The following is a 27,282-nucleotide window of genomic DNA, read 5'->3' as shown; positions in this document are numbered from 1 at the left end:
GTTAGCTCTCAGGCATCATGGGATTTGTAGGCGTATCGCATTACGACATCTCATGCTTTCGTCAACATCAGGAACTGAGATGGACTTCATACCCCAGAATGTAGCTGTTCCTTTTTTTCCCCCGATCAACAGCCAGTAGCATTGTACGATATCGCAATCATTCAGGGGCTTTCCAAAAGCTGGAAGTATTCAACTGGCCACGATTTTGAATCTGAAAATGCTTTTTTATTTATCACTTTAGTGTCATTTCATTGCATACTAACGTTTTATTTTGATTGTGATTCAGGTGTACATCATAACATAACATATATCATGAAAATATTTCAATGACTTTAAGATACAATCCTCTCAAAGGTCAGTTACAACTAAACGAGGGCATTTAAACATAAACATATTTACCTGGCTATGTTTCAAATTGTAATTTTGTGTCTGAATTGTAATGAATCCTACATTACAATGATAAAAACCTTTAATAAAATGTGAAATATCTCATGCATTCTTAACACTGGGAAGGACCCATTTTAGAAATGAACATTTTCCCACACACTCATTTTGAAATCTTAGCATGAAAATCACAGGTGTAGCCATATACTGTGGGTGTAGCTAATCAATGTGACCCATTTCCATTTACAGTACTGAGCAAAAGATTCTTAACTATTATGTTATACTATATAGGAGGCACATGATAGTAAGCAAGTAAGTAAAGTTTATTCATATAGGTAGGTTCTGCAACAGAAGGCATGGGCCCCAGAGGCTTTACACAAAGAGACAGAAGACACTGAGACAGCCTAAATCCACAGAACTGTGGCAAGTTCTCCTAGATGCTGGGAACAACCTACCTGTCCCAGTACCTTGTGTGTATGTGTGGACAGTACACAAATGTACCTAGGAGGTGCTGTTTTAAAAGCAAAAGATGGTCACACCAAACTAGTTAATTTTAAACAAAAACTATTCATGGCATTATTTTTGAAAGCACCCTTACTGTGTCAGTGAACCTGCATGCACAAAAAAGGATCACGGCCATTATTAATGTTAGTCTGTTAAATTCTAGCAATGACATCCAATGTAAGCTACATATACAGTATGAACTATAGAAAGAACTTTCTTACAAATTGAGACACCTGACACAAGTTTAGTCAACAAACTTTTATTAATTAGTTGAGGGATACTAATGCACAGGTAATACAACAAGTTTGGGAGAAAAATTGTAACAGTTCAGACTCAAAGGAGGTGTTGATGCCTCCTACATTAGGTACTATACAGCTTTATTTCAGATATGGAAATCTTTAATACATCATTAGTCTCATTTGACCTGTTACTTATAAATCTTAACCAGTTATGAGCTACAACACCATCTCTTAAAACTCTTGACAGTTTCATCACAATGGCCCCGACAACAGAGGTGGAAACCATTTCCTGCTTTTGAAGTAGATAGCATACAAAATGAACCATTGTTGTCCAAATAAAAGGGTAAAATTCTCAGGCTGTCTAAGGGGATTTCTAAGGATTAATCTTGGTTTTGGAAATAACATTGTTGACAAAGGGAAGACGCTTGAGCCTGCTGTTTCCCCAGGTACAAAAGTCACACCACACACAGTCCAGGTAACTAGAAAGCTCCAACAACACTCCTATTTCAAGCCTATGTCATGGTATAGTAAGTGCACTAAATACAGAAACAAACACACATACATATGCCTTGTTGTCCCATACTGAATAGATAATAATAAAGGACTCTCTCAATGTGTTTGTCATTGTGTACTGAAAAAGCTCAATTTATGTGCATCATCAAAATGAATAAAATAACAGTGTATGCCGACACATAGGCCTACAATGTTCTTTGTGGTCTACAAATTTTTTCAACCTTTTTTTTTTGTTTTTTTTTTGAATTTCATAATATGTAAAAAGCATTTTCAAAGCAAACAAATAAAAGTAGGGGAGTGAAAAAAGCCATACATTTTTGAAAAGACACATCAATATCAAAATATCAGCAAGCCAACAAAACCAGCTAAATATGGTGTATTGCTGTACTCTCTAAACATGTTGCAGTTAGCTCACACTGCGGGATAGATATGTGTTTTCCACATCGTAGGAAGACAGATAGTAAAGGGTGTGATAAAATATAAAATACCCACTGTTAAAAGCAGTGCTAAACTATCATATTGCAACACCAAAGCTTGTCAGGTAAACACAGTCAATGTGACGTTATTAATGAAACGAGTAACAAGCAGCTGATGAACTGATTCTGTGCCACAGCATAACACTCAACAAAAAGTGTTACCATTTCTGACATCCAGTCATTACAAAGGTGCTAACTGTTTAATACACTCTCTCTCTCACACACACAAACACACACACTCTCTCTCTCTCTCACAAACACACAAACACCACACACACAAGGTCTGGACAACTCATATTGGAAAGGTCCGAGGACCAATCAGTGCTCGTCTTACTTATCCTCTCTGTCAGTCCAACCTGGATAGAAGATAAAGGTCCATCCCACTAACAGAGACAGACACATGCATATTCATCCCCACCTGAATAAGCTCCATCAGTTGATTAATTATGGAGGAATTCAGCTCAAATCTTTGCTTAACAATATAAAAGGTCATGGCATAGGGATGACACCACCTGGGACACAGATAAATTTCAAATCCAATGTTTCTTGAAAATGTTCAGCTGACATCAGTGCTTGATTTAAATGATGACATTGACATTTGTTGGTGCAAAATTTAGAGGACTTGCCAGTAAGGAGAAAATGTCAGGATGGATTGATGGACTTAACTGAGTTGTATCAGGTCCTTAAGGTAGAGTGGCAAGTAAAGCACCCTTATTATCTCACCAGAATATCCTCACATCACAACTTTACCCAAAGCTATCAGATTGCTACCTACATAATACACACAAGAGAATATAAAATAGATTTAGGATCTGTCTTTTTTTTCTTAAGTAAGCAAGTCATTATTTTTATGGACATAGACTGTAAATATAAATCAAATATTTGGAGTTTTCATTTGCTCAAATTGTTAATATAACTGTGGATTCAAGTATCTACTTTAAACATGTTTAAATGAAAATATTCTCTGATTGCACACATTTTAGATTTGAAAAGTTATTTAATAATATTGAATTTCTTTGTTTAAATCTGAAGCTAAACTAGCGTTAAGTGGTAGAGCAGCCTTTATTCAACAAGACCAGTTATGGCTTTGCATGGTGAGTCATAATTACATGGTCATGTTGGGTTTCAGATACTATATAGAAAGAGTTAACCACGCTGCTCATTATACCCATGTATACACAAATTTAGTTTTTCTCTAGTTTAATTTTTCATCAGAGTAAAATATTCCCGCTCCTGTGCCTGACAGCCGCTAGGCTAAGTTGAATACTCCTGGAGTGCAAAAATACAAGAGGGGAGCGAGAAGGGTTAAGGGTTAAAGTGCAAGGCAATAACTTTGAGCGTCCAGGAATTAATTCATATACATTATTATATGTGAATCTTCATTTGCAATTTTTCTGTTTAATAAAAGATTTTTTTTTTTTTGTTTCCTCAACCTCTCTATAAAACATAGTATTTTTTTTCTCTCGTCAGTTCTTCAGTTCAAGCTAAAGCAGTAGCCAAATATATGGCCTTCTTTAACACGGTGTCACATCATTTGATTGTGCTGCAATGGTGCAACAAGCTTCACACAAAATTATCCTTCTGTCCAACATTTAGCTTTGCCAGTCTTATTTTAGACAGAATACTTCAAGTTTCTTTTTGTTTAAAATCAATTAAACAATGCCATATTAGATATTATTGTAACTAACTCATACCTTTCGGATGAAAATCTCAAACAATCACTTGTGGCGGTATTCTGCTTATTAACTTCAGTGTAAAAGAACTGTTGAAATAACCTTTTGACACGTAATTCTGGTTGTCAAAGCAGATACCGTTCATCGTCATGTGATACAGATAAAATAAAAATAAATGTCACTGATGTGACACCCACATAGCTGTAGGAAAAACAGGGTGGAACATGATTAACAACTGACCAACATTTTAGCTTATATGACATTTGCTTACGTAAAACATGAAAAGTAAAAAAAAAAAAAAAACAAACAATAAAAATAAAACCAGAAAGAAAGTTTTAAAAAATCAAGTTCAAAACGACATTGCACTACAGCACACTGCAAAAATTCTGATTGCTCATGATCCAATTGGACGTGTCAGGCTTGAAAATGAGAGATGGCATCATTGCTTTGAGTATATAGATATATAGATATAGATATTGTACAGTACAGTATATCTGTGAAAAAATGTGAAAACACTAGCTATCATTAAATGACTTCACCATGCTAATAGAATATCCTTTTTAAAATCTCTCAAACACAACATGAATCTCGTAGAGAGAATTACTCTACATTTGTTTGGAATACTACCTCTGTTTAGAAAATGCTATCCATGTAGAAGTCAGGATTTTATCTTCGATTACACCGACACCCCTGCTGTGAGTACAGAAACTGAAATGTGTGCCTTAAAAAGGAGACAAAAGTGGAATGGAGAAATAAAACACTACTGTTACATGAGTACTGTTTATAACAATAGCCACATTAACTCTGGGGTTTCAAAATTAAGATTGTGTTTTACTTCTTAATGGCTGATTTAACTTTCTTCTCAGTGCCAAGTCCTTGTGGAGTTAGAAAGGTCTTTTAGATTCCTGGCATAACATTTACAGTAAGCATCCTCTCAGGCTCCTGGGTCAACAAAAGCAGAGCTACTCTGACAATGACAGCCTCTTGGGTTTGTTTCGTCTGGCGACAGAGGGGATGGGCTGTCTGTTTTGGCCTGAATGAGCACTGTCCGTTGGGTCGGGGATCAGGGTCGGAGATTGTGTTGGGCCCAAGGAAGGAGTCACGGCAGGGGTTGAATTTTGAGTAGTGGCAGGTGCTTCAGTTTTTGTATGAAAAGGCGCGACCACAGGGGGGCGCTCTTTGGGCTTGCGGCCCCTCTTCTTACCAGTGGTGGCACCGTTTCTCACCTCAGCTTTGATCCCATTGTTCTCCGGTGCTTTACTCTTGCTACTGGAGACCACTTGAGTGGCTGCTGCACGAAACCAGTTCTAAGGCAACAAAAAAAAAGACTTTTAGTGATTATGGCAAGCTGTGAAGAAGGATCAGGACCATGTATACAACCCTCCAACTATAATTAGAAGGGCAAACCAACACGTCAGAATACAGTACTATGCCCTGAAGTCCCAAAAGACTTGAAAACATACTACTATATAGAGGGAAAGAGTTATTTTATGGGAGCAAAATCAGTATATTGAACAACCAAGTTATTTGTTAGACATTCTGTATCTGAGCAGGAAAAAGGATTAGTATTCCAACAAGACCTGCGGACATTTGCTTCAAGAAAATTAATGACTTTTTGAACAACATAGGCATCTTGTTTCCCGAAGATAAATACAACATCTTATTAACAGGAATGGTAATGCTGAAATGCGTGATACTAAATATCTCAAAAGTTGGTTTTAAGGTTGAGACCGACCGACCTGTGAATGTGTCTTGCTGATGTGGTACTTGACACCACTCTCTGAACTAAACTCCTTCTGACAGATCAGACAGGTGTACTTCCCCAGTTCTCCACCACCCTGCAACAAACACATGCGCGCGCACACACACACACACATACACACGTTATTCCGGTTGGTGATTCTGCAGTCATTATCATTAACAGCACAGCATGTTACCTGTTAGGCATCAATATGAGGTATCAATCAACACCAGAAGTTGAAAATTAATATAAGCATCTGTGTAGACAACCATTTTCTCACACCTTGTGTATTGAATTGCTATCCTGTGTTGATGCTTCACATCTATTATGTTTTCAAATCAGGTTAGCGAAGTCCATTAAGTCCTCTCTGATTCTTCTAAATAACTATTTTAGAAGGATTCGCATTTTCTATTTCTCATACCTCATGATCTTTTTTTTTTTTTTATAGTATTTTATTTTCATTCTACCTCCAAAGTTAATCATACCGAATTCAGTGTGTGTGTTTTCTCATTTTTATTTTAGTGTCCCCAGAGACAAATGCAATCAGGCTGCTGTCTTTTGCACAGGTGGGTGTTTGTACCTGGCTGCAGTTGGCGAGGTGGGCTTTTAGTCCTGACACACTGGAATAAACAGCTTCACAGTTCTAAGACAAAACAGAAATAATTTGGGAGTGAACAAACTCATTCGATCCATATTCCTGTGAAATCAGTAGCTTTAGTGTTATAAAGCAAGTGCACAATATCAAGACAAATCTCTGATTGAATGTTTTGTTTAATTCTAATATGGAAGGTATTTTTCTGTACATGGCGACACATTAAATCAGTTAAAGTTCTTACTTCATTGGTGCAGCAGATGAAGCCCTTCTCCTTGACTTGGTTCTTCCAGGTCTCTAGTAGCTCTGGGCTGAAATTGGGGAGGCCGGGACGGGTGTAGTTTAACTATACAAAAAAGAACATCTTTATTATTATTCCTGGTAGTTTCACCATTTTACATGACATGTAAAACAACGGGACATGTGGGACATCTGCTGGTTTCACCTATTACCACTTGCACCTGGTGTTTTTGTGGAGCCTGGCTTTGATGCATCTCTTTGTGTGTAATCCTTTTTGTTCTTCTGTATGAGTGTATGTTGATATTTTTTTTGATGGAGCTGTCTGTTCCAGTGCCTGTGTGTGTGTTCATCTGTTTCTGTCTATTCTATCCAGGTCTTCATTTCTGCTAGAAAATGCAGATTATGAGTGCATAATGCATCCATTTTCTGTCCTCACCCTCTTGCTGTCAGGCACCAGGTCATCCTTGATGCGACGCTTGGTGCCCCAGTCCTTGGCCAGCTCATCCTCTGCTATCTCCTGCAGGTGGAACACTGCTACCTGAGCTGACCGGCGCCTCACCCTGCCGCTGGGGGTCCGTTCAAAGTCCTCCCCCTGGCTCTCATTCTGCACTGCTTTTCCATTGTCTCGCTCCCTCTCCTTTCCTTTTTCCCTGTCTCTCTCCCTGGCTTCCCTTTCCTTCTCCTTAGGCTGGCCGGATGGTGCTTTCTCCTGCCAGTCCGTCTTCTCAGGCTGACTTTGCTCCTTCTTCCCTCCTGATGAAAACTCCTCAGAGACCACCTGGAGGAGCAGTAGGACACCTCTTTGAGTGGAAAATGTGGAAAAACTTACTTACTCAAATATAAATATAGTAAAATACGCTTATCAACTACTATTTCCTTAAACTTAATGTTTTCTTACCCTCTCTTTGCCAGTGTTGTTGTTGGTGTCAGTTATATTGTCCTTGTTGTTGTTGTTAGTAGTGGCTGACACAGTGGTGGTGATGGTCGGGGAGTGTTCGGTACGCACATGGTAGTCTCTGCCAGCCTTGGAGCGGTAGGTTTTTCCACAGTGCTGGCACAGAAACACAGGCTTCTCATCGTCAGAAAACTCTCCTCCACAACGCTTCTGGTGATACTGGTAGCCCATCAGACTGGAAAAGTGGGCTGAGCAGCCCTGTACAAGTGTGTGTGTGTGTGTGTGTGTGTGTGTGTGTGTGTGTGTGTGTGTGTGTGTGTGTGTGTGTGTGTATGTGTATGTGTATGTGTATATGTATGTATATGTGTGTGTTTGCACACATAATGTTTATGTGATTGTGTGGGGCCAGTGACAGAAATGGGACAGAATTAAAACAAACATTAAGTAGGAAACTGGGCAAATGAAGCAAAGTGTAGGTTAGATGGTACTACATTTGTGCACTTGGTTAATATCTTCTGGTTCTTCTTAAAAAGACAGAGAAAACAGGAGGAAACTGCTCATTTTCCTGTGTGAAGACATGTCACTGAAGAGAGTCTATTTTTCACAGCTCCTTCTCTTCCTCTCTGCCTTTTGCACTCTAGTGTGAGTAATGGGAAGCAGAGTGTTGATGTGGTTTTGGGCAACATGTCAAGAACAAGGCATAAAGGAAAAAAGAGGGAGAGAGGTAAAAGGAGGCAGACAGAAAAAGAGGAGCCTGAGGAAAAGGGAGAAACAAAATCGAAACTGGCATTTGAGGAGAGAGGAAAATGTGATATGAAAGAAAAGTTGGACATATGGAATTGAGGGACACAGGAGAGCGAGAGCGGTAAAGACTGAGAGAAAGAAGAAGAGAAAGGGACAGTAATAAAGGAATGCATACCTCACTAGGACACTTGATTCGTCCCATCTGTTTGAGAACTCGGCGCAGCCTTTCTCTCTCCTCATGCTCGTCACCCGTCTGGCCTTCGCTCCCCGAGGGCTGAGGGGGGAACAAACACAACATTGCATAAGTGTGTCCCACCACAATACCTCCCCCCTTCTTCCTAACTTAAAAAAATTGTGATGAAAATGTGTTTTCCATCTTGGGTGTTCACACTGTGCCAGGATCATTAAATCGTTTCATGGTGAGGCTGTTACTCAAGGCATGTTTATGACAACTGTCAAACTCATGTTTTCACTCGAGTGTTGGCTGGTGCCAAACCCCAGCCAAGACCAGAACAACAGATGGTGGGGCTGCCAGGGAGAAGAAATAAGAGAAGTGCAGGGGACTGGAGAGAGTCTGGACTTGGGAATCCCAGTGGAGTGAACTTCATGTGTTTTCTCATGTGTTAACATACAGAGGAAGAAGTGGGATGACTTAACTTGCAACCCCTGCTTTCTATAAAGGTAAGGAGGAGCTGAGATACTGCCAGAGTACTTCACTAATTCAAGTAAATCGTGCTCAAGCCTGCAGGCAAGAGAACAGACACAAGCTCAGCCTTTGATTTACACAGACAGGAGAAGAAACCAAGGAACAACATCAGCATGTATTCTTAATGCCTTCATCATAGACAGAGTGAGTAAGAGAGCAAGCACGAGAGTGAGACAATAGGCGGCAGTATCACAGTTGCAACAGCTACATCAAGGTCAAACTCAGTGGGTGACCCCCGTCCTTCTGTCAGCATGCTGTGTTTTCCCACACTGCACTGGGGCTAGCCCATGTGACTCTGCAGACAACACACTGGACCCAGGGTCAGTGCAAACGCCAAATCAAATCATATAAAAATCAAGTCAAACTTCACAGCACCGCAGACTGAATCAGTAAAAGCCTTTTTTGCAGTTCCCATATAAAGAAAGACTTCTATGCCTATGTAAAAATATATTACTAAGTGTTTTGAACACTGGAAAATACAATACCTCAGTGTATTTACAGAAACAACACCTCTGTAAATATATCTTCAGAAAAGCAAACATAGCACATATCTAAACATGAGCCTATACTCAGAAAAAAAAAATTTCGTCCACTCAAAGACACAAAACAACTGTCTTCTTAGCAAACATGAATAAAACTGTGTTGACAATATATTCAGAATTCGATTCAGTGATTCTCTCTCTAGTCTTTTGAGTTTGAATTTACTGCTTAATAAAGTTTTCTTGGGAAGAAAAGAAATGAGAGTACGACACTAGTCAAACATACAAATAATAAAAGCCTTGAGTCTAGAGCACAGTCACAGACGCCATCATATGAACACAGAATTGGTGTGAACATGTTGCAAAGGTTTAGTAGTTTCCTGATGAAGACTGTGCATTTTAGTTTGAACACACACGTAGTGCTGTCTGTTCCTCCGCTGCACTGGCACGCTGCTCATGAGGTCAGAGCACCGCAGGTCCAGACAAATGGAGAAGACAAATGGCGGAATCAAACAGTTTAGCTTGGCTGACACAGATGGCACAGTCATCTATCATCACTATAAAACTGGCAAACATTACACACACAAAAGCGCTCACACTCACACAGTGTATACATGCGCATGGACATATATCATATACTACTGGAAAGCATGCTCACAACACACAAAAACACGTGCAGTATGCCACAAGGTTTGCTGCACGTACATTCATTAATCTTTCATGATACTTTTTCAAACAGGCAGTGTTGAATTATTCAGCAAACTTCATAGAAGTACCATTGCTCTAATGCAGGAGTGTCATGATAATATCTTAATGAAGCTCTCTGCTGTCGGAGTTAAGACAGCTGCAGAAAGAAATGTGAGCACTTCAAGCACAAGAATACCAGTCACCAGTTCAAATGTATCACAGTTTACAAGTGAGGGGCATGGCAGCTGACAATGAATATGCAACAGATACAATATAGTATAGTTCATGGGAATTAGATGGGGTTTTTTGACTCTGGAGGCCTATCTATATGGGACAGTATAGGACATGGGAACATCTACACGCATGACACCCCTAAATGGGCCCAGTGAAAACTGACAATAGCATTAGTATATGGTGGATTTCCATACATAGAGTCACCACTGCGAGTCTGACCACCCCCTGAATAGCTGTAATGCTTTGGTGTGGTGTCTAATAACTAACCACTCTTTTCAGTAGGTCAGTGTGCCAGTGGTGAAACATTTATATCCCCATCTGGATACTGACTACTGAGTGATGGATTAAGGGGCAAAAATCCTTTCAAAAAGAAGTTACAAAGTCAGCCTGCTTTTAAAGTTTATTATTTGACATTTTGAAGCAGGCTTTAGGAATGACAGAATCTGTGGGTGTACCTTGGTGCTGTGTTCCGCCATGGTGTGGTAGTTGAGGCCGGCCTTGGACCTGAACTGTTTGTGGCACTGCTGGCACTTCAGGGCATCCTGGAGCTGCAAGGGTTGAAGACCAAACAGAGGATCAAATAACATTAGTAAGAAAGGAAACTAACAAGTAGCCCACCCTTGCTGGCTTTGGTCTTTATTGGATCTATCAATATAGCAAGATTTCATCTACAGCCTAATAGAGTTTGTTATTAGTGCACAATTCTGGTCAAAATAAAGGACAATGGACATATCAAGAAACTTTGGGAGCCAGAAAAAGGCAATTTAACACACAGTGTTCCTTTTCGTAGACTTCTCTCCTCGCCTCAGTATCGATTTGGAGACGGAGGTGTTTTGATGGTGAGTGACCCAGTGGTAATGTGGTGATTCTGTCGTTGCTTAACAGCAAGCTGTCACTTTAATGGCACATGGGCCACTGGGTCACAGAGCCATTAAAATGACTGTAGGAACAGTTCTCTCTGAGGGCCTAGAGGCTACTGCGCCACTCAAGCTGGTTTGTCCTTAGGAAAAGCTTAATATAATGTAGTTGTATTAACTTTTTCTGTGCTTTACCCCTACTTCGTTTATTACTATTATTGACCCTAATTGATTGCAATGCAAACAGAAGTATAACGTGCCCGTACCTTGATCCATTTCAACTGATATTAGCTTTCATATCAGAGCAGATGAGTAAGGGATATTACATGGTTGAGATTACTGTACTGAGCCCTATGTTATTTCTACAGCCTTCCAATCAATCGCTGCAGTAAAGGCTCCCCAGACTCTGCACAATGGGGTCCTCAGGGAGAGGTATCTAATAACGTTGCAGTCAAAGTTATAATCCAATGTGGAGATTACAGCTCTGGGTTGGGAGAGCTTTACTCCATACTCACAGAAAAGTTTCAAAATTTAGTATGAAAAAGTTTTGTGAATATGTATGTATGTATTTTTTGTTTTGTTTTGTTTTTGCTATCGATTAGGCTCCTGTAGATCACAGTAGCCTTCCTATGTATTGCATAGCGTCACGTTACGCAAAATCCAGACTTAAACAGGAACAGGAAAGATTTAAGACTTCTTTCCACCGGATTTACATGATGGTATAATAATTTGCAGCAGGCCAAATGCAGTGAAATAAAAACATTTGTCTTGGAATGATATTAACTAGCCTGATAGGAATTTTTTTTTTTTAATTATTTCACAGAAAACTATACCAGATGTTGTGACAGCGCTCCCACCCCATTCTAGTCTAATGGACGGCTGTATCGGCCACTGACCTTCTGGCAAATCTCCATGTGTTTCTTGAGTCCGTGGATTGTTTTCCTGGTGACAATGGAGCAGGTGGGACACACCACTTCACCTCGCTCTGAGATTGCTCGTTGCCATTGGATGTCAGGAACAGCACCTTAGAAACACAAAGACATTATTCTGTCAGTTAGCCAATCAAGCGTGGTATTATGTCCTTATTAGCATAACATTTCTCTTTGTGTACTTAAGACAAGCCGATCAGGTCTCTGTGTAGCAGTTAGGTTGTCAGCACTTGAAGCGTAAAAATTTAATCAGTACATCAAACAGGTACAACAGGTTTTATGTGTCAGTTTGAACTGATAATTCAAAAAGCAAACCTCAGCACAGACATCAGATTTTGTTCCTTGGCAACAAACGCAATACTTTTTGGTTAGTGACCAAATTATTCCCATAGCGCCAAGTACTGGAACAGTCAGTTGGTACTAAATGCTTCATCAGATTCACTTGTTAAATTATTCTTTTGACAGATGTCACTATCAGCAGTGTTGTATTTTGTGACATTTTATTTACAAAACAATTGGTTTATTGATTGAGTAAAATTAAGGGATAATGATTAATTAATTGGGGCATTAATCGATAAAAAATAATCATTAGTTGTTGCCCTATATTGCTATATGTTTATTATGTATGTTATTGAGGACTAATGAAAGTTCTTGGAAGGTGGCATGACATCAATGATGGATTTGAAAAGCTGGTCTTCTAATGACTGTACAGATATGATAATTGAATGATAACAGGCCCTAAAACTTTAAATTTCTATGCACAAATTGATTCACTTATAAAGCTGACGTAGGTGTTCACCAGAGCTTGTTGTGGCTGGGTCTTTCCTGGAGGACTGACTCGAAGCATTTCTTCTCTGAGGCTCCTCACTGAACCCACTCCCCTCTGGTCTCTTCACCCGGCCTGCTTTCAGCTTCTCCTCCACCTTAGTCATACCTGCAAAACACACACACACACACACACACACACACACACACACACACACACACACACACACACACACACACACACACACACACACACACACACACACACACACACAGGCGCGCACACGCAGGCACACAGTTATGGTAGTAATTAATAATGGAGAGTATTCAAGGTAAAGTGAGATATACAAGCAGAGAGGGGCAGATGGAGGACAATGCTGAACAAGAGAATATTAAAAAAGGGAAAGATGATACTGAATATAAAAAAGAAAAAAAAAACTCAGTGTGAGTGGGTTCAAAAGAGAGAAAGAGGTAGAAAAATGAGAAAAGAAGGTTGTTTATGAGTTGCACCAGAATTGTCACAAGCAGACTGAAGGAGAACAAGAGAGAACAGTGAGCCCTGCAAACTGGGGATGGTTTGTTTGATAAGAGCTGATAAGTAGTTTACAACACTGTGCACAGAATGAGTCAGTGAACATTTTCAACATATGAATGAGACAGACAGAGTGAGAGAGAGAAGGCTGTGTGTATGTGATGTCTGCTTGCTGTGTGAGTCGCTGATTCATTTATCCACATGTGAAATACCTCTACAACAGCACTGATATCAATACCATTGATCAGTAGAAGTTGAGAACGTTCACGTAGCAAATCACATGATGAGTAAAGTTATTTAGAACAAGCCCCTAACCCATAGTCCCCATCCCTATCTTCCAGCAGTGGTACATTTGTTTTCAACTATTCAGTAAATAATCACAGGGTTCCTGAGGCCTGCCGTATTGTCATGATCAAAGATGCATCAGACAGCAAAGCACAATCTCTTCTTCACAATGTCTTTTATTCATTTATTAATATTACACCCACATGAGATTACAGCACAAAGCTGTTTGATTATTATGGGCAATAAGAAAACATGGTTAACTGTCAACAAAAGGGTGAAGTGAGAGAAATTTTGCTATGTACCTTTCAGTCCAAATGTTCCAGATATAGACGGCTGCTCTCCAGTGAATTTCTTAGGCGTTTTCTGCTTCCGTCCTGGCTCAAGAGAAAAACAGAGCGAGGAACGATCAAACACATACAGTGCAAAGTATAATGAGAATATGAAGTCCATTACAAAAGATATGCTGTAATCTTACTGTGCTTCATTCGCTCTGGGTCTTCGTCAGGGAAAGAAGGGGGAAGACTTCCCCCCTCACTTTCACTGCCCCCCGCGTCAGACGACGTGCTCTGGGACTGCGACTGCTGGGACTGAGGAAGGACCAGCTGGGACTGGTGAATCTGCTGTGAAGGCTGGCTGTGGCTGTGCTGTTTCCTTTCACTCTTCTGGTGGGCCAGCTCCCCGTTCTGAGAGGGCGTGGACACCTCGTGGGTCTTTTTCACTTTGAAGAACACAGGAGAGGGGGGACTGTTCTCCATGGGCCTGAATTCGCAGACCGAGGGAGGACAGTTTTGGGCAGTCAGCATTATGACGTTACTAACACCATTATGTGGGTCAGTGTGGGTGGGAATTTGAGCTCTAAATCCAGTCACCTTTTCTTGGTGTTGGACTTGACAGGGGTCTTTTGAAGTTTATGCTGCTCATCCTTGGGCTCCATAGTAACCCTGTCTGGGTGGTTCCACAGCTTGTGCTTCTGCAGGCGCACCTTTGTGGCAAACACTGCCTCACAGTAGGGACAGCCATGACTCAGCTTCTCGGCTACGGTGGCCTGATACAAACAGAGACATGAGGAGAGGGGATTTAGACTGAGCTTCCTCCCTATGCGAAATCAGATGGCAGTTGGTAGCTGTTACTGGAAACCCTCAGTTGACTCATCAGAGGTTCGTTCAACAGCCTAACTAATCGCTCACGTACGGTCAATAATTACTAAATATTTGGAGAGTGAGCAAAATACATTATCTAGAAGGTTAAACTAATCTCCCCACTCAGTTATCACTGACTATTATGCTCCTTTACTTGAGGGTTTTCTTCAGTACTTTACTCTGTTAAAATCTACTCTGAAGCATAAGGTAGAAATAGCCGCATAGCAGGAAAGAGCAGAGGTTAGTGACTCACCCCCTGGCAGCGTTGATAGTGGTACTTGACGCCATAGATGCTGGGAAACTCTAACCAGCAGCCTGAACACGGACACTTAACCCTGGAGCGGCGCTTAAACTCTTCCTTCCATTGTACTATCATATGGCCCTGCTCGGGGGTGAGGAAGAGAGAGTTGAATACATGCAAGGGTTATCGCTATACTGTGCTGTATATTGTGCATATTCATGGGGAGCCGCCTACTCTATGCAAGAAAAATGAAGGCCACTTCAAACACCCGCTCCATTCAAAGAGAGGTACTCACAGGGATGCTTCTCAGTTCCTGCACCTCTGCTTTAGGACGACCTTTCCTCTTGCCCTCTGCTGGTTCATCACAAACCGGACCTGGCCAAAGGAGAGAGAAAACCATTTCTGAGTTCAAAATGCTAACTCAGAATACTGCCAGTGCTTCATGTTCATAGAATAGAAATATTAATTACATACGGTAGCATGAGATCATCAAAGATTAGCTGCATTTGAACCTGCTTTGTTCTAGATCTATCTTGATCTTAGCACTTTTCGATATTCCTTGATATTTCATGGAGCTACGCAAATACCCAACTTCAGTACAATACCTTGTCAAACCTCCAAAATGTCTGATTATGGTAATATATTCAAACTACATGAACACATATGATAAAAACAAATAGATCTATGGTGGTGGGTTTGAATGGGCAAACAGAGGAAGAGAGAGCATGTGTGTTAAGGAGTATGTGAGAGAGAGAGAGAGAGAGAGAGAGAGGGCAGAGTGGGTAAAGGCCTTCTGTTGAGCCAAATAGATCAGCTATAAATCGATAGTGCCTGTGTGAACCTCTGACACAGCACACAGCAGACCGACTGCCTCAGCTCTCGCTCTGCTCTCTGTTACTCCCTACCTCCATCTCTCACACTGCTGCTTTCCTCTCTTCTCATCCCATGTCTAGCTTTCTCACTTTCCTTCCCTGTCTCCCACCCCACACCCTTCTCCCCCCTCCCTGATCTTTCTCCATGTGAACTTCAGAGGACAGGCAGTGCACTGGCTCATTACCGCGCTCTTCTCTGCTACAATTAAACCTCTGCACTATCAGCCCCGAACTGTATTTCCTCTATACACTGCTACTTGAGAGAGGGAGGGAAGATGGAGAGAGCTGGGGATGAGTGTGTGCATGTGGGAAAGAGGAGGGGGGGTGACAAAGGGAGGAGAGGATGCTGAGGGAGAGAGGAGAGAATTGCAGAGGCGTATGACTTCTTCCTCTGACCAAGCAGAATACTGAATGACAGTGCTGCAGGTAGGAGCTGAGGCTGTACTCTGTTCTTCAGAGTGATATATCTTTACATGCGCTCTCAACTCGGCTGCATTGATCTGGAAAGGCCGGATAGCGGCAGCAGAAACAAGGCAAGCAAGAGACACAGATGCTATTCAGTCATATCAGATCTAGGAAATGTCAAAGGGAAACTACCTGAAGTAGAGATGATAGACCTTTGTTGTGAAGTGGAATACAGCAGTGGTCTCGCACAGACTCTCTTTTGAATCTCTCTCACTTCCCCATGCTGAGGAACACGACACTGTGTCTGCCAACCGCTTTCTTCTCCTACAAACTCACTGACGAGCAGCGACAGGATGCACACATGCCTACTGCAGCCCATTTGTGGCGGGTCCCAAAGTGGATCAGAGCACTCTGTGTGCCTACCAGGATTATAAAAATGGTTGGAGGATTTCTCATCAAATAAATGAACTCACTTCCTGCCATTGCTGCTCACACAAAAACAGCTCATGCTGGCAAAAGAATTGCCCACGACCCAAAAAACATCTCTCTATGTCAGTGACGTTAATGTGTATAAGAAACACTCCAGGACGAACCTACCTCGACCTCCCGTTCTCATTTCCCTCTGTGTTTTATTACACACTATCAACTTTCCCTTTTTCCCTCATTTGTCTTCTTTTTGTTCCTCACTCACAAGCACAGACACAAACACAGCCTGACAGATTATATGTAATCTTTTACTTCGGACTCACAGTAATAAGGTAGAAAGAAAATAAGGCAAGGCTGAATAAGATTGAATGAGAAGTAACAGAGTGTTGCTGGCTGTGTTTGGGAATAGTTCATGACACAAGGTGTAAAAACACGCATCAAAGCACACACTGATACACACAAATAAGTACACAAAACCATTACCAGTGTGTGTGAGTGTGATTTGTGTGCATGGATATGAGTGTATTAATATTCTCCTGGCGACACAGAATTTCTCTATTAGCTGTCTGGGTAGCAGCTGGAGAGGTGATGCAGTCGGCGCTGCAGCCCTTGTGCTGAGGAGGAAATTGAGCATGCATTCTAATTCCTGTCTTAGAAAATAAAGGTCTTGTAAAAGAAAGGCATAATTAATGAATTCTGCTCTTGGGAAAGATATGTTCTTGTTGCTATGGGAATAAGATCCACTTGTCTTAGTTACCACTATCAGAGGCCTCTTTCCAGCAAGCAGAACAATTAGGTCCTCATACAGTAGGCTACAATGCAAATAGGCATGTACACACACAAGCCAGATGCAGGTGCAAACTCACTGTAAGATGAAGTACACAACCGCACACTTGTATTTCCTGGGGTGATATGCAAACACAATAAAGGGTGTTCAGTATCTTTTACTTTGTTTTGCTTGCTTGAATATGGGTAGCACGCTCCGGCTCTCAGACGTTCCAGCAATCACAACCATTGTCTTGGTATGAAACAAAGCAGGCCCATTGTGTCAAATCTATAGCCGGGTTCTCAGGCGCAGGCCATGGGGATAAAACAGCTGTTCAACTAATGTCAGAGTATGACTCGCTCCCAGCTGTCTGCAACTGTTGCTCCACACTGGTTAACCCTGACAGAACGGAGGAGAGGAGAGGAGAGGAGAGAAGAGGAGAGGAGAGGAGAGTAGAGGAAAGGAGAGGAGAGAAGAGAAGAGAAGAGAAGAGAAGAGTCCGGGCCCAGGAGTGCTGGCAGCTGCCTAATGATCTCAAATAACCTCTGAGTTCTCCTAGCTACGCCTGCAACTGCTCCCCCTGAGTGCAAGGGTGCACACTTTACCCACAAACACACACACACGTATACACACACACAGGCGCACACAGAACAGTCATTTGTTTTCTTTGACAAACACTCACACAGGAGCCTTTGTCTGTGTCTGCACAGTAGGGTTTTAGACATACTGTAGTTTGGAAAGACAGCACACACAAATACAAACAACACTCACCACTGACACAACTCCATGGAAAGAAGACAGAGTATCATTACTTCCTCAATCTCAACAGACAATAGATGGAGAAATTGATATACCTGGACACAGTGCAGAGTAAACACACTGACAGTGTAACTATCTGCTGTATGTGTAAGCTATCCTGGTTTACAGTGTAAGCAGCCACTGGACTGTCTCTGTTTGTACTTTTTTTTTTCTTTTTGGCTTTAAGGTTTATACTTTAACTTCCTCACAACTTTCCCCTATGTCACACATTCTCTGTTTAGTAGCACGTAGGCACACAAAGACATCGTGTTTTTCATTGTAAACTCTCTTTCCTCCCTTCTCTTACTCACACACACAGGCACACAGACAGACACACACAAACGCATGCATGCACGCGCGCGCACACACACACACACACACACACACACACACACACACACACACACACAGAAAGTGTGAACCCTCCCATCATATACGCACCTCTCTTTGAAGACGTCCCCATAATTCCCTCCCAGTCAGGCCTGATTCCAGACAGTGAGTAAGAAGAAGAAGAGAGGTGGAGCAGCACCAGAGCAGTGCTACTCAGACACTGACTAACTGAATGAAAACCAGACTCTCAGTGAGTTTGGCTCTCACTCTCTGTCTTTGTTTTTTCCCTTCTCTCTCTCACTCTCCTTCTGCCCTCCCTCTCTCTCTCTTTCTGTTCCACTCTGTAACTCTGTATCTGAGCTAAGCTCATACATACATACATACACTTGTTGACACACACATACAAACATGTTTCACCTGATTTGTTATCAGATTTATTTCTATTTTTGTGAAAAATCTGCAAAATATCTCTCCTGATAATTAGTAATATTAAAAGAGGACAACATTTCTTCATTAGAAATGTTTATCACTCGACAGGTGCAACAGGGGGTTGCAAGTAGAAGTGGCTTTATTTTATGGGGTCATGAGCAAAAACCAAAAACAGCCAATGAACACCATATTCCACTGGGATCATTGCGAAGAATAGGATGTGAGCTACTGCTTGAATCACCTTTTCATTTATTACTTTCTATGATATTTAATGGTTCTGTGAGATAGATAATGACACAGTGCATTAAACTTTAGGGCTAGATATAACAGACAACAGATTTCAAAGGTGTGACGATTCTACCAGTTTTATTTATTTATTTCCTTATTCTTGGATACTACCATTGAGGGCACCAATGATGTGAAATTGAACATTTTCTACATAGAGGTTTTAATAATTCTATTAGTTGAGAACATAATTCATTCATACTTTAATTCATTTCTAGGTTTGTATGATTCTATGATTTACTGATAAACAGACTTGAATTGGGAGATTCTCTTACTAAATAACAGATCCTTAGTGCCTAGTCTAAGACGAGTGAATCTCCAAAGAAAAAACTATTTTCACTGTCCTCAGTGGTCTTAACTTCTGCATCGGGAATCACTTTGTCTAATAGACCAGGACTTACCACACAGACCTGTGTTAGGCTATCAGTTTATTGGCACCACTAAATCACACTTAAAGTAGCCAAATCAAAGGAAAGAGTTTGGGCTTAAGATTCCTGCTACATAATCTGGTGACTCATAGTACCTCGACAGCCTCTTCAGACCGGCATTGATTTTGCAGCCTTCCACATCAGCTGCATGCTTTATATTATTGGAAACCTAATCTGTTGCCTGATGCCCATTTGGCCCATGGCCAATAGTGTGTTTAGTGACATCCAATCACAACAGCTTCGGATGACTGGCCACATATGTGGCCAGTGAATTCCTGGGGGATGATGCCGACAGGTGAACTGACAGCAAAGCAGATAAAACACTTTTAAATGTAAGACTGACAGGACAGAAAATGAAAAAAATGAAAAAATGTACACCGATGATGGTGGAGTTTACAATTGTTGCACTGAAACAGGCACATATGAAAAAAAAAGGCATGTGTCTATGGAACATGGCATACAGTACTGTATATGCGAGCCAGACAGACAATGCCTGCTCCAGACTGTTTGCAGTGCCCTCCTTATGGACAGTGACTCACCAACTCAATCTCTCTCCTCTCCCATTTCCCTGTGCTTCTTCTCATCTGCCATCCTCAAGCCTGCCAAATAAAGGTGTGACAAAGATGACAAAGGGCTCTCCTCAAAACGAGACACCGCATCAGGCTGCGAAAAGCACCAGAATTCAATTTCACCCCAAAACAAACATTCTCCGATCTATAGCTCTGTATCGATTTTATCTTTTGGTATTTCACTAATTTGGAACACTCAAAGCATCAGCAGGCGACAACAACAAAATATGGGAAATATTAGACATGAGAACAGTGAGGATGGGTAGGAGTAGGGCAAAGAGGGTTGCAGGGATGGAATTGACTGTGGCAGGAATAGTGAGGTTGAGGCCCAGTGATTCACTGCTGCTGATAATGCTGCCTAATAAGTGAGACAAGAGAGAGATGAAGAGTTTGAGGGAGGATAAAATGGAAAAGGAATGACAGTTATGTGTGGAGAACTGGACAACAAACAAGTGACAGAAAGTGTGACAAAGCAATAGATAGAGAGGAAAAGCGAGAGATTGCTGCTGAAGCAAATATGCAGGGTCAGCAGATGGTGTCTGTGGGCCTGGAATGAAGGTCCTGCAGTCAGAGTAGTGGACTGTCATTTGAGAACACACATGCCAAACACACACACACACACAGCCATGTAAACACAAACAAACCGCACAAACTAACACGTTCAACATTCACACATGGTCTTGAGCATTCAAACCTTTATATATACCAAACCTCATTTGCAGTAACAGGCCTTATTTCAGGGCTTTGCCTACAGCATTTGGCAGAATAGCATTAGCTCTGTCCAAATACTTAAAAAATGACAGAAGTAGGGTTGTAATAAGATGTCAATATGAAAAAAAACAGAGAGCAAGAAAGAGAAACAAAGAGAGAAAATGTCACCCTCAAGGACCACATCCTTTCCTGTGAGTTGTCTGGTGTGGCAAGGTGACAGCTCAACCACAACGCTCTAGGAAAGCACACAAACCCAACTCACATTCTTTGTTTCCTTGTATAGAAGCATAGAGGGATTTCAGACAGGATTTCTTCATAGTTACTACCATCATGCAAAGCTTCCGACAGGGACTTTTATCAAGCCGCGTGAGAACTGATAATACAGCAGGGCATAACAGACCGAACTTTCCACGCACACGGAATGAAAAATGAAAAGTGACCGGTAGGCAGAGGGCAGATAATGTGGTACCTGGTTATCTGAAGAGCACACTGTGCACAATGGGTATAGACTGAGCATTGAAAAACCTCCACAGGGAGCCTTAGATATTAATGCCTTTGTTTCCTCAAACCGTAGCTCACAGCTCCCCTGGGATAGACCAGCTAGCGCCAGGCTCATTATGATTAGCACTGTAGCATTTCTCCTCATCATTAGCTATTGAAAGCTCAAACCAGTCACTGATGAGTAATAAGCTACAAGAGGCCAAATTTGAAAAGATGGCTTGTTGTATGGAAAAAGTATTTTGATGTAGAACGAGCTGGTGTTTCACTAGAGGAGCTACAGAATGACCAATCGCAGTCAACTAACACCCTCCTGCTTCAGCCTTGACTACATCTGAGTAAATCTTAAGTCAGTTTTGGTGTGGTGGTTGGGGAATACAAATTCCACTGTAATCAAGTGCCTTTTTGAAAATGTACAATTTCTCGTGCATTTCTTATACTCCGCTTTGTGTCTAAATGAATTCCTACTGTTACCATTAGGTTCTGCTATGTTGTTCCAGTAGCTTTGTGTTTCCCCTTAAGGTTCCCTGGATGTTCTTAGAGAATCTTCAAACCATAATCACATAAAACTCAGTCCACTGGCAATGTTACCAACTAAGCCTCTCTAAAGGCAAGGGAAACCCCTGGTAATGTTCCAGATAAGAGCAACTTTCCAGCCAAACAAGACAATTCTTCAGCTACAACATAGTGGAATGTAGATTCTTATCTTGTGCAATCAAATAGTGCTGGAAGCTGTCTTTAAATCAGACTTAACAAAAACAGACTCCTTAGCACAGACTTGTAATATCAAAAACACTGATATAATTGCTGTACTCATAATTCTGAGAAGCTTTACTTTAATGAGAGTCATTGCAGATCAACTGTAGAAAGAGAAAACGAAACAGATGTGCAGAAACAGTAGAGTCAAATTACCAGAAAAAGTCCCCTAAAAACCAGGACCAAGCCATCACCTGTGATAGCATTACTTAACACACACACACAGTCACACAATCATCAGCCTTATTCATTAACAAACCTAAGCCAAGTGCATTTCTCTCAATTCTAGCCTTCAGTCACAAACCAATCAGGGCAGAGCCCACCACGCCGATTGATTTATAAACAATCCTTGTTTATTGAGTGATAAAGTGTAAAAAGTCTATAAAACATAAGACTCTGAGAGGCTACAGAGAAAACCTGTCATTCAAATACACTGCCTTCTGCTACAATAAATTCTTTAAGAGCAAAAACAACACTTCAGCCAGCAGCCGCTATACAATGAGGAGTTAGAGAACATACAGTGAGTCTGTGCTATACTGCTAACCGTGATAAGATTAGGCAGAAAATCATGAACATAAAAAAATAAGCTTTGGATTGCTGTCCACAGCAAGCAAACACACACACACATGCACGCACCCACACAAGCGTGCAAATCCAGCCTACAGGGCTGAATATTAAGAAAACAAATTGAAGCACCTAGTCTAGTGTTGTTGCTCTGTGTGTGTGGGAATGAGAGGCTATTTTGTAGTAACCAAAACAACTGGGTCATATTAGAGGAGCCCCAGTTTTCCAAGTCTGCCTGACTCCATTAACAAAGTCATGATGATCTGCTGGTTATTGGATTGAAACATAATTCCCCAGTCCGGCTCTCTCTTTCCAAAATCTTCCATCTCCATCCAGATGGCTTGGGTTTTCACTCATGTCAGTGCTTGGCAATACTTGTTTGTTTGGTTTTCTCACTGTAATGCAGTCTGAGGAAAAATGTTGTAGTTTCCAGGCCCTTCTGTGGTGAGAGGGGTAGAATTACATTGAGGCTGGGGAACCATTGATTCTTAGTAAAATATAACCCATTCAAAAAAGCAGCAGGGACAGTTTTATGTATGGTATGTTGATCAAATCCTTGAGAAACAACTCTGAAGTTCTGAACAGGCCTGGAATTACAAAACTCGAGCCGATGGAATATTGTCAAATGTGCAAAAAAACGCAATCGCAAATGTCACATATGTGTTAGTATGTCACGTTGAATGGGGACAATAGATATTCTTCACGCTGCAATTAGCACATGGAATCCAGCCTGGAATCAGTCCAGGAGCAAACCTGGGTCACACAAACAAAAGCTCTCCCAGTTCCCACATTTAAAACAATCTGTGAAGAAACACTGCATAGATCTAAAGTCACTCACTGTTTTGGTTCAACAAAAGTGTAGCAGCTCATTACTCACTATGTTTGTTGTTGTTTTCAGACACTGGCGTAGTTCTGACAGGCTCCTGGGGATGTCCATGCTTGGGGGTCCGGCCCCTTGGCAGCCCTGATGAGGACAGCTTCCCAAACCTAGGGCCACTTGGGCTCTCCATGCCTGTAATGGTAGTTGAGGGGGTACAAACACACGGGAGAGATAGATAGCTTGAGGCAACATTGGGATGCTTTCTGCCCTCATTAATCCTGTTCCATTGCTTGTCAAAACACTATTAGCAATGTCCACTACATCAATAACCTGTGATGATGCTGTCTCCTTGTTCTATAATGCACTTTCTTCACGTCGGCCATCGGTGCTATTGGACTGAAGGTTATTTGAGTGGAGGCGCACACATCATCTGCAGTAGTAATGAGGGTGTGACCTTCCATGTTTCATTTCAAAATCAATACTCTCACTTACACACTAACTCCATGCTCTGCCCATTAAACAAAAGGTGAGTCAAAGATAGGTTGGGGATACAAAGCTCCTTTCCCTTTTGTCTTTAATATGAAAGCCAGTGATGCACTCTTGATCAGGTCAAATGGTCAGCAACAAAGTTTTTTTTTTTTTTTTAAATCAGGGCTAATCCTCATGCTAGATAGATTACACAGCAAAGCCCAACAATCCATTATAAATCTCATCACCATCATCATCCAGCAACTTATATGTCAGTTTTGGGCTCTCAGTGCTGAACTCTCATTCCTCATCAACATGGGACAGTCTAATGGATGAAGGCTGACAATCGCTATTTATGCTAAGTGGGACTGATTACGATCCAACATGCTTTCTCTTAGCACACATTCATGTCACTCTCCTAATGAATTACAACAGCAAATAAAGGGTCACTCAGCGTCCGTTTACACACCATGCTATTCACTTTACATTGAGTGATGACGGCTCATCCGTCACACTCATAATATGCACACAGTTTGATATAGGATATTAATAAATTTGACTTTAAAAGGCATGGTGAGCTCGCTGCACAATGCAAGTTGCAGAAAGACTGCACACAACAACCCTTGACATGTTCCTTCCTTTTCCTGTATGATGTGTCAGAGTGAGAAGAGAGGGCACATTTAGCTACTTCAAATAAACAGATGTTGTGAGAGAGATGAAGACAAGTTGGGCCTGTGTGCTGAATTATCACTGGTGAAAAAGCATTCATTTTCTTTAAAGAAACACAATGCTTGTAATATTTACTAATGAGTTTCAATAGTGACACAATAATGTGCACAATGCATTTTTATTTCCTAGGTTATAAATTGTGCATTCCAATAATATTCCTGTAGGATAACACTTTTTAGGTTTGCTCTGATGTTTTAACACCATAACCCAAAAAAACAAAAAAAACTAAACAAAAAAAAAACAAACAAAAAAAACATTCCTGTTGGTGTTTTCATACAAGATTAGCTCCACAAGTAAACCACAGCCCCCTACAGTAACTACATACATTTTGCTAGACACAACAAAACCTGGTGACACCCACTCACATCTCCACACACAATCTGCTGACAAACCAACCTGGAAATAAGTATTTTTGCTCCGCACGTGGCACACTGCCATGCTGTGTGTGTCAACTACAACAAGGTTACAGAGTTTCCTATTTGTGTGGTTAAGAAAAAGACAGTTTCCACTTCACTTCTCTCCTCTCTGCTCGGCCACACCTACCTGAACTGTCGGGCAGTCACCCAGCACCAGGGGCCGGGTGGCCCCGGGTCACCCACGTGAGGGAGGAGGGGGTCAGGAGACAGGCACCTAAAGTGGGCGTTTTTCCACCAATGTTATGTTACATGGCAATCACACCTGCTGTGCGTCAAGGACCGGTCAGACTGGGGTTGGGGGGCCAGAAAGGAAGAGGACAGCCGTCACCGTCGTCCTGTCCCCCCACTCTGCAGATGACGACGAGGTGGAGGAAAAAAAGAGCAGGGCAGGAGAAGAGAAATTACAATTTCGTCTGTACATGAAAAGAAATCCAGGATACTTTCACCTTATCCCCAGTTTCCAATTGCCTTGCCCCCCTCCTTTCCTGCATTAATATGTATACCACGAGGCACTTCTTCAACCTCCGTCTTCTCGTTAAACACTCCAGAAATGTTAGAAATAGCCAGGAAAGATAGGTAGGTCCCCGACTCCTTGAGGAAAAATATTAGAATACGGGATGGTTTATATAGGCAGTGAAGCAAAATGGCGACTTTATTACGAAGGAGGAGTAAAAAAAAATCCTTGCGCTGGCTGGAGCTAAAGGGAGGCACAAAAATATGTTTAGTGCAGTAATTTCGACGGCTGCGAGACAGTTGGTTAGAGTAAAAGAAAACGAAGCGAAGGAAAATCAGCAGAAACACCAAATCTCAGTCGGTTTTGGTACACTCCTCGGTTCCTTACCTCGGGATTATTTCGGTTTTTTATACGGATATTATCTCGGCGGCCGTGTACAGTATTACAGTAATGTGTGTTGGGTCATGCGCGTATCCACTCCACCTTTGACAGTTGCAACTACAGTCTTGAGGCAACTTGCAAACTCTCGCGTTATTATTATCTATATCGAGCAGATTAATATTGGGGTTTCTGTCTAATAAACTCGCTGCAATACCGGCTCGTGCTGCTCTTCCGACGTAACGGCGCTCGTTCCTGACGAAAAAGGGTCAGGGCTTAAATTCCTTAAATCAACCTTCGCCAAGTGTTTTGATCTAGTTGCTGCTAAATGTTCTCCGTGCGTCCTCAGCCTATCGCAGCTTTACCAGATCAGACAGGGAAAATGATTATTGTCCGGTCTGGGGTAGGCTTTTCTGGTTGTCATTGCCTTACTGTAGGCCGGTGCTGTAGGCAGTCACTGCAAGTAGCTCTCTCCAAAAACCACTGGAATAACAAATATTCCTAAAATTTGCTAAATGCTCCTCACAACAGCTGTATGTAATGAGTTATACAGTACAAATAAAACCAGGCTTTTTTTTTTTGCAATCATGCTACCTCATAATTCAAGGTCAATATTAAGACACAAGCTATTAATCCTATTGATGTCAGCCAAACGACATATAGGCCTACAGCCAATTTACACTATTGGATTTTTAATTGCTGTAGCTGAACGCTGGCTACAGGCTATGTGCACAGGACTGCCATTTCCCCATTTAACTCAGCTAATAATAAATGTTTCACACATGGTGTGAAGCCACATCTTTCTTGTATCACAGCTCGCTATATGAATAATTCATGGCATCATTGCCACCTCACTCGTTTCAGTAAAACAACAGAGGGTCTCTCTTAGTATTTGATTGGTGCCAGTCATCATGACCTAATATTTCCTATTAGTGGAAATGATCTGAAACCATGATGTAATGTGTGTGTAAAAACTGTTGTCAGCATTGCCAGTGGAGGGCAGTAGAGCCTCATTTTTGTACCAAGTTTACTGTGATGCATCAGCCCAGTGTCACTGGTATTTAAATACATTGAAATCTACTATGTTTTATAAATATTACTTAAAAAAAAAAAAAAAAAAGAGGAACCTGAAGAAAACCTGTGTCCTCAGAAGACCTGAAAGCGAAATTAGAGAGACTACTTTCAAAAGCAACACGCCTCCCAATGCACGGCACAACTGTGAGTGAATAATGGAGAAATAAAAAGATCCCGAGGGGTCTGCAGACCCAAAAAGCTCCAACTATTGGGAAATTAGACGAAAACTTGCAAGGTTTTCCTTAATTAAA

At 41.4% G+C, this 27,282-nt stretch overlaps 1 protein-coding gene across 4 annotated transcripts; it reads right to left on the bottom strand.

The window, feature by feature from the left end:
* Nucleotides 1-1,131: 1,131 nt before the first annotated feature.
* On the bottom strand, nucleotides 1,132-26,356 carry znf512b (zinc finger protein 512B). 4 transcript variants are annotated; one of them, XM_056384683.1, is made up of 18 exons: nucleotides 25,967-26,356; nucleotides 25,253-25,473; nucleotides 23,570-23,704; nucleotides 15,151-15,230; nucleotides 14,868-14,996; nucleotides 14,345-14,520; nucleotides 13,951-14,234; nucleotides 13,778-13,849; nucleotides 12,693-12,827; nucleotides 11,861-11,988; nucleotides 10,563-10,655; nucleotides 8,177-8,275; nucleotides 7,261-7,515; nucleotides 6,799-7,140; nucleotides 6,367-6,468; nucleotides 6,111-6,173; nucleotides 5,529-5,627; nucleotides 1,132-5,096 (listed from the first exon to the last, which is right to left on the bottom strand). In XM_056384683.1, exons 3-18 carry the CDS (start codon nucleotides 23,700-23,702, stop codon nucleotides 4,752-4,754), a joined length of 2,535 nt encoding a protein of 844 aa, XP_056240658.1. In that variant the 5' UTR covers nucleotides 23,703-23,704; nucleotides 25,253-25,473; nucleotides 25,967-26,356; the 3' UTR covers nucleotides 1,132-4,751. The 4 variants fall into 4 exon arrangements, with proteins under 4 accessions (XP_056240658.1, XP_056240659.1, XP_056240661.1 ...); XM_056384684.1 differs by having other exon boundaries at nucleotides 7,261-7,413; nucleotides 25,253-26,354; XM_056384686.1 differs by lacking the exon at nucleotides 14,868-14,996 and having other exon boundaries at nucleotides 25,253-26,355.
* Between the last annotated feature and the right edge of the window lie 926 nt (nucleotides 26,357-27,282).

Source organism: Seriola aureovittata, chromosome 9 (genome assembly GCF_021018895.1).
Source record: "Seriola aureovittata isolate HTS-2021-v1 ecotype China chromosome 9, ASM2101889v1, whole genome shotgun sequence".
In the NCBI taxonomy this organism is placed as follows: domain Eukaryota; kingdom Metazoa; phylum Chordata; class Actinopteri; order Carangiformes; family Carangidae; genus Seriola; species Seriola aureovittata.
The sequence above is the reverse complement of the archived record's forward strand: the minus strand, read 5'-3'. Positions and strand labels throughout refer to the sequence as shown.

Bases quoted from the DNA above. Each gene is read 5' to 3' on its own strand.
- znf512b (XM_056384683.1), bottom strand. From the start codon at position 23,702: ATGGAGAGCCCAAGTGGCCCTAGGTTTGGGAAGCTGTCCTCATCAGGG. The intron at 14,997-15,150 runs GTGAGTACCTCT...ACCCCCGAGCAG, and splicing joins AGGAACTGAGAAGCATCCCT to GGCCATATGATAGTACAATG. The intron at 14,521-14,867 runs GTGAGTCACTAA...TGTTTGTATCAG, and splicing joins ACTATCAACGCTGCCAGGGG to GCCACCGTAGCCGAGAAGCT.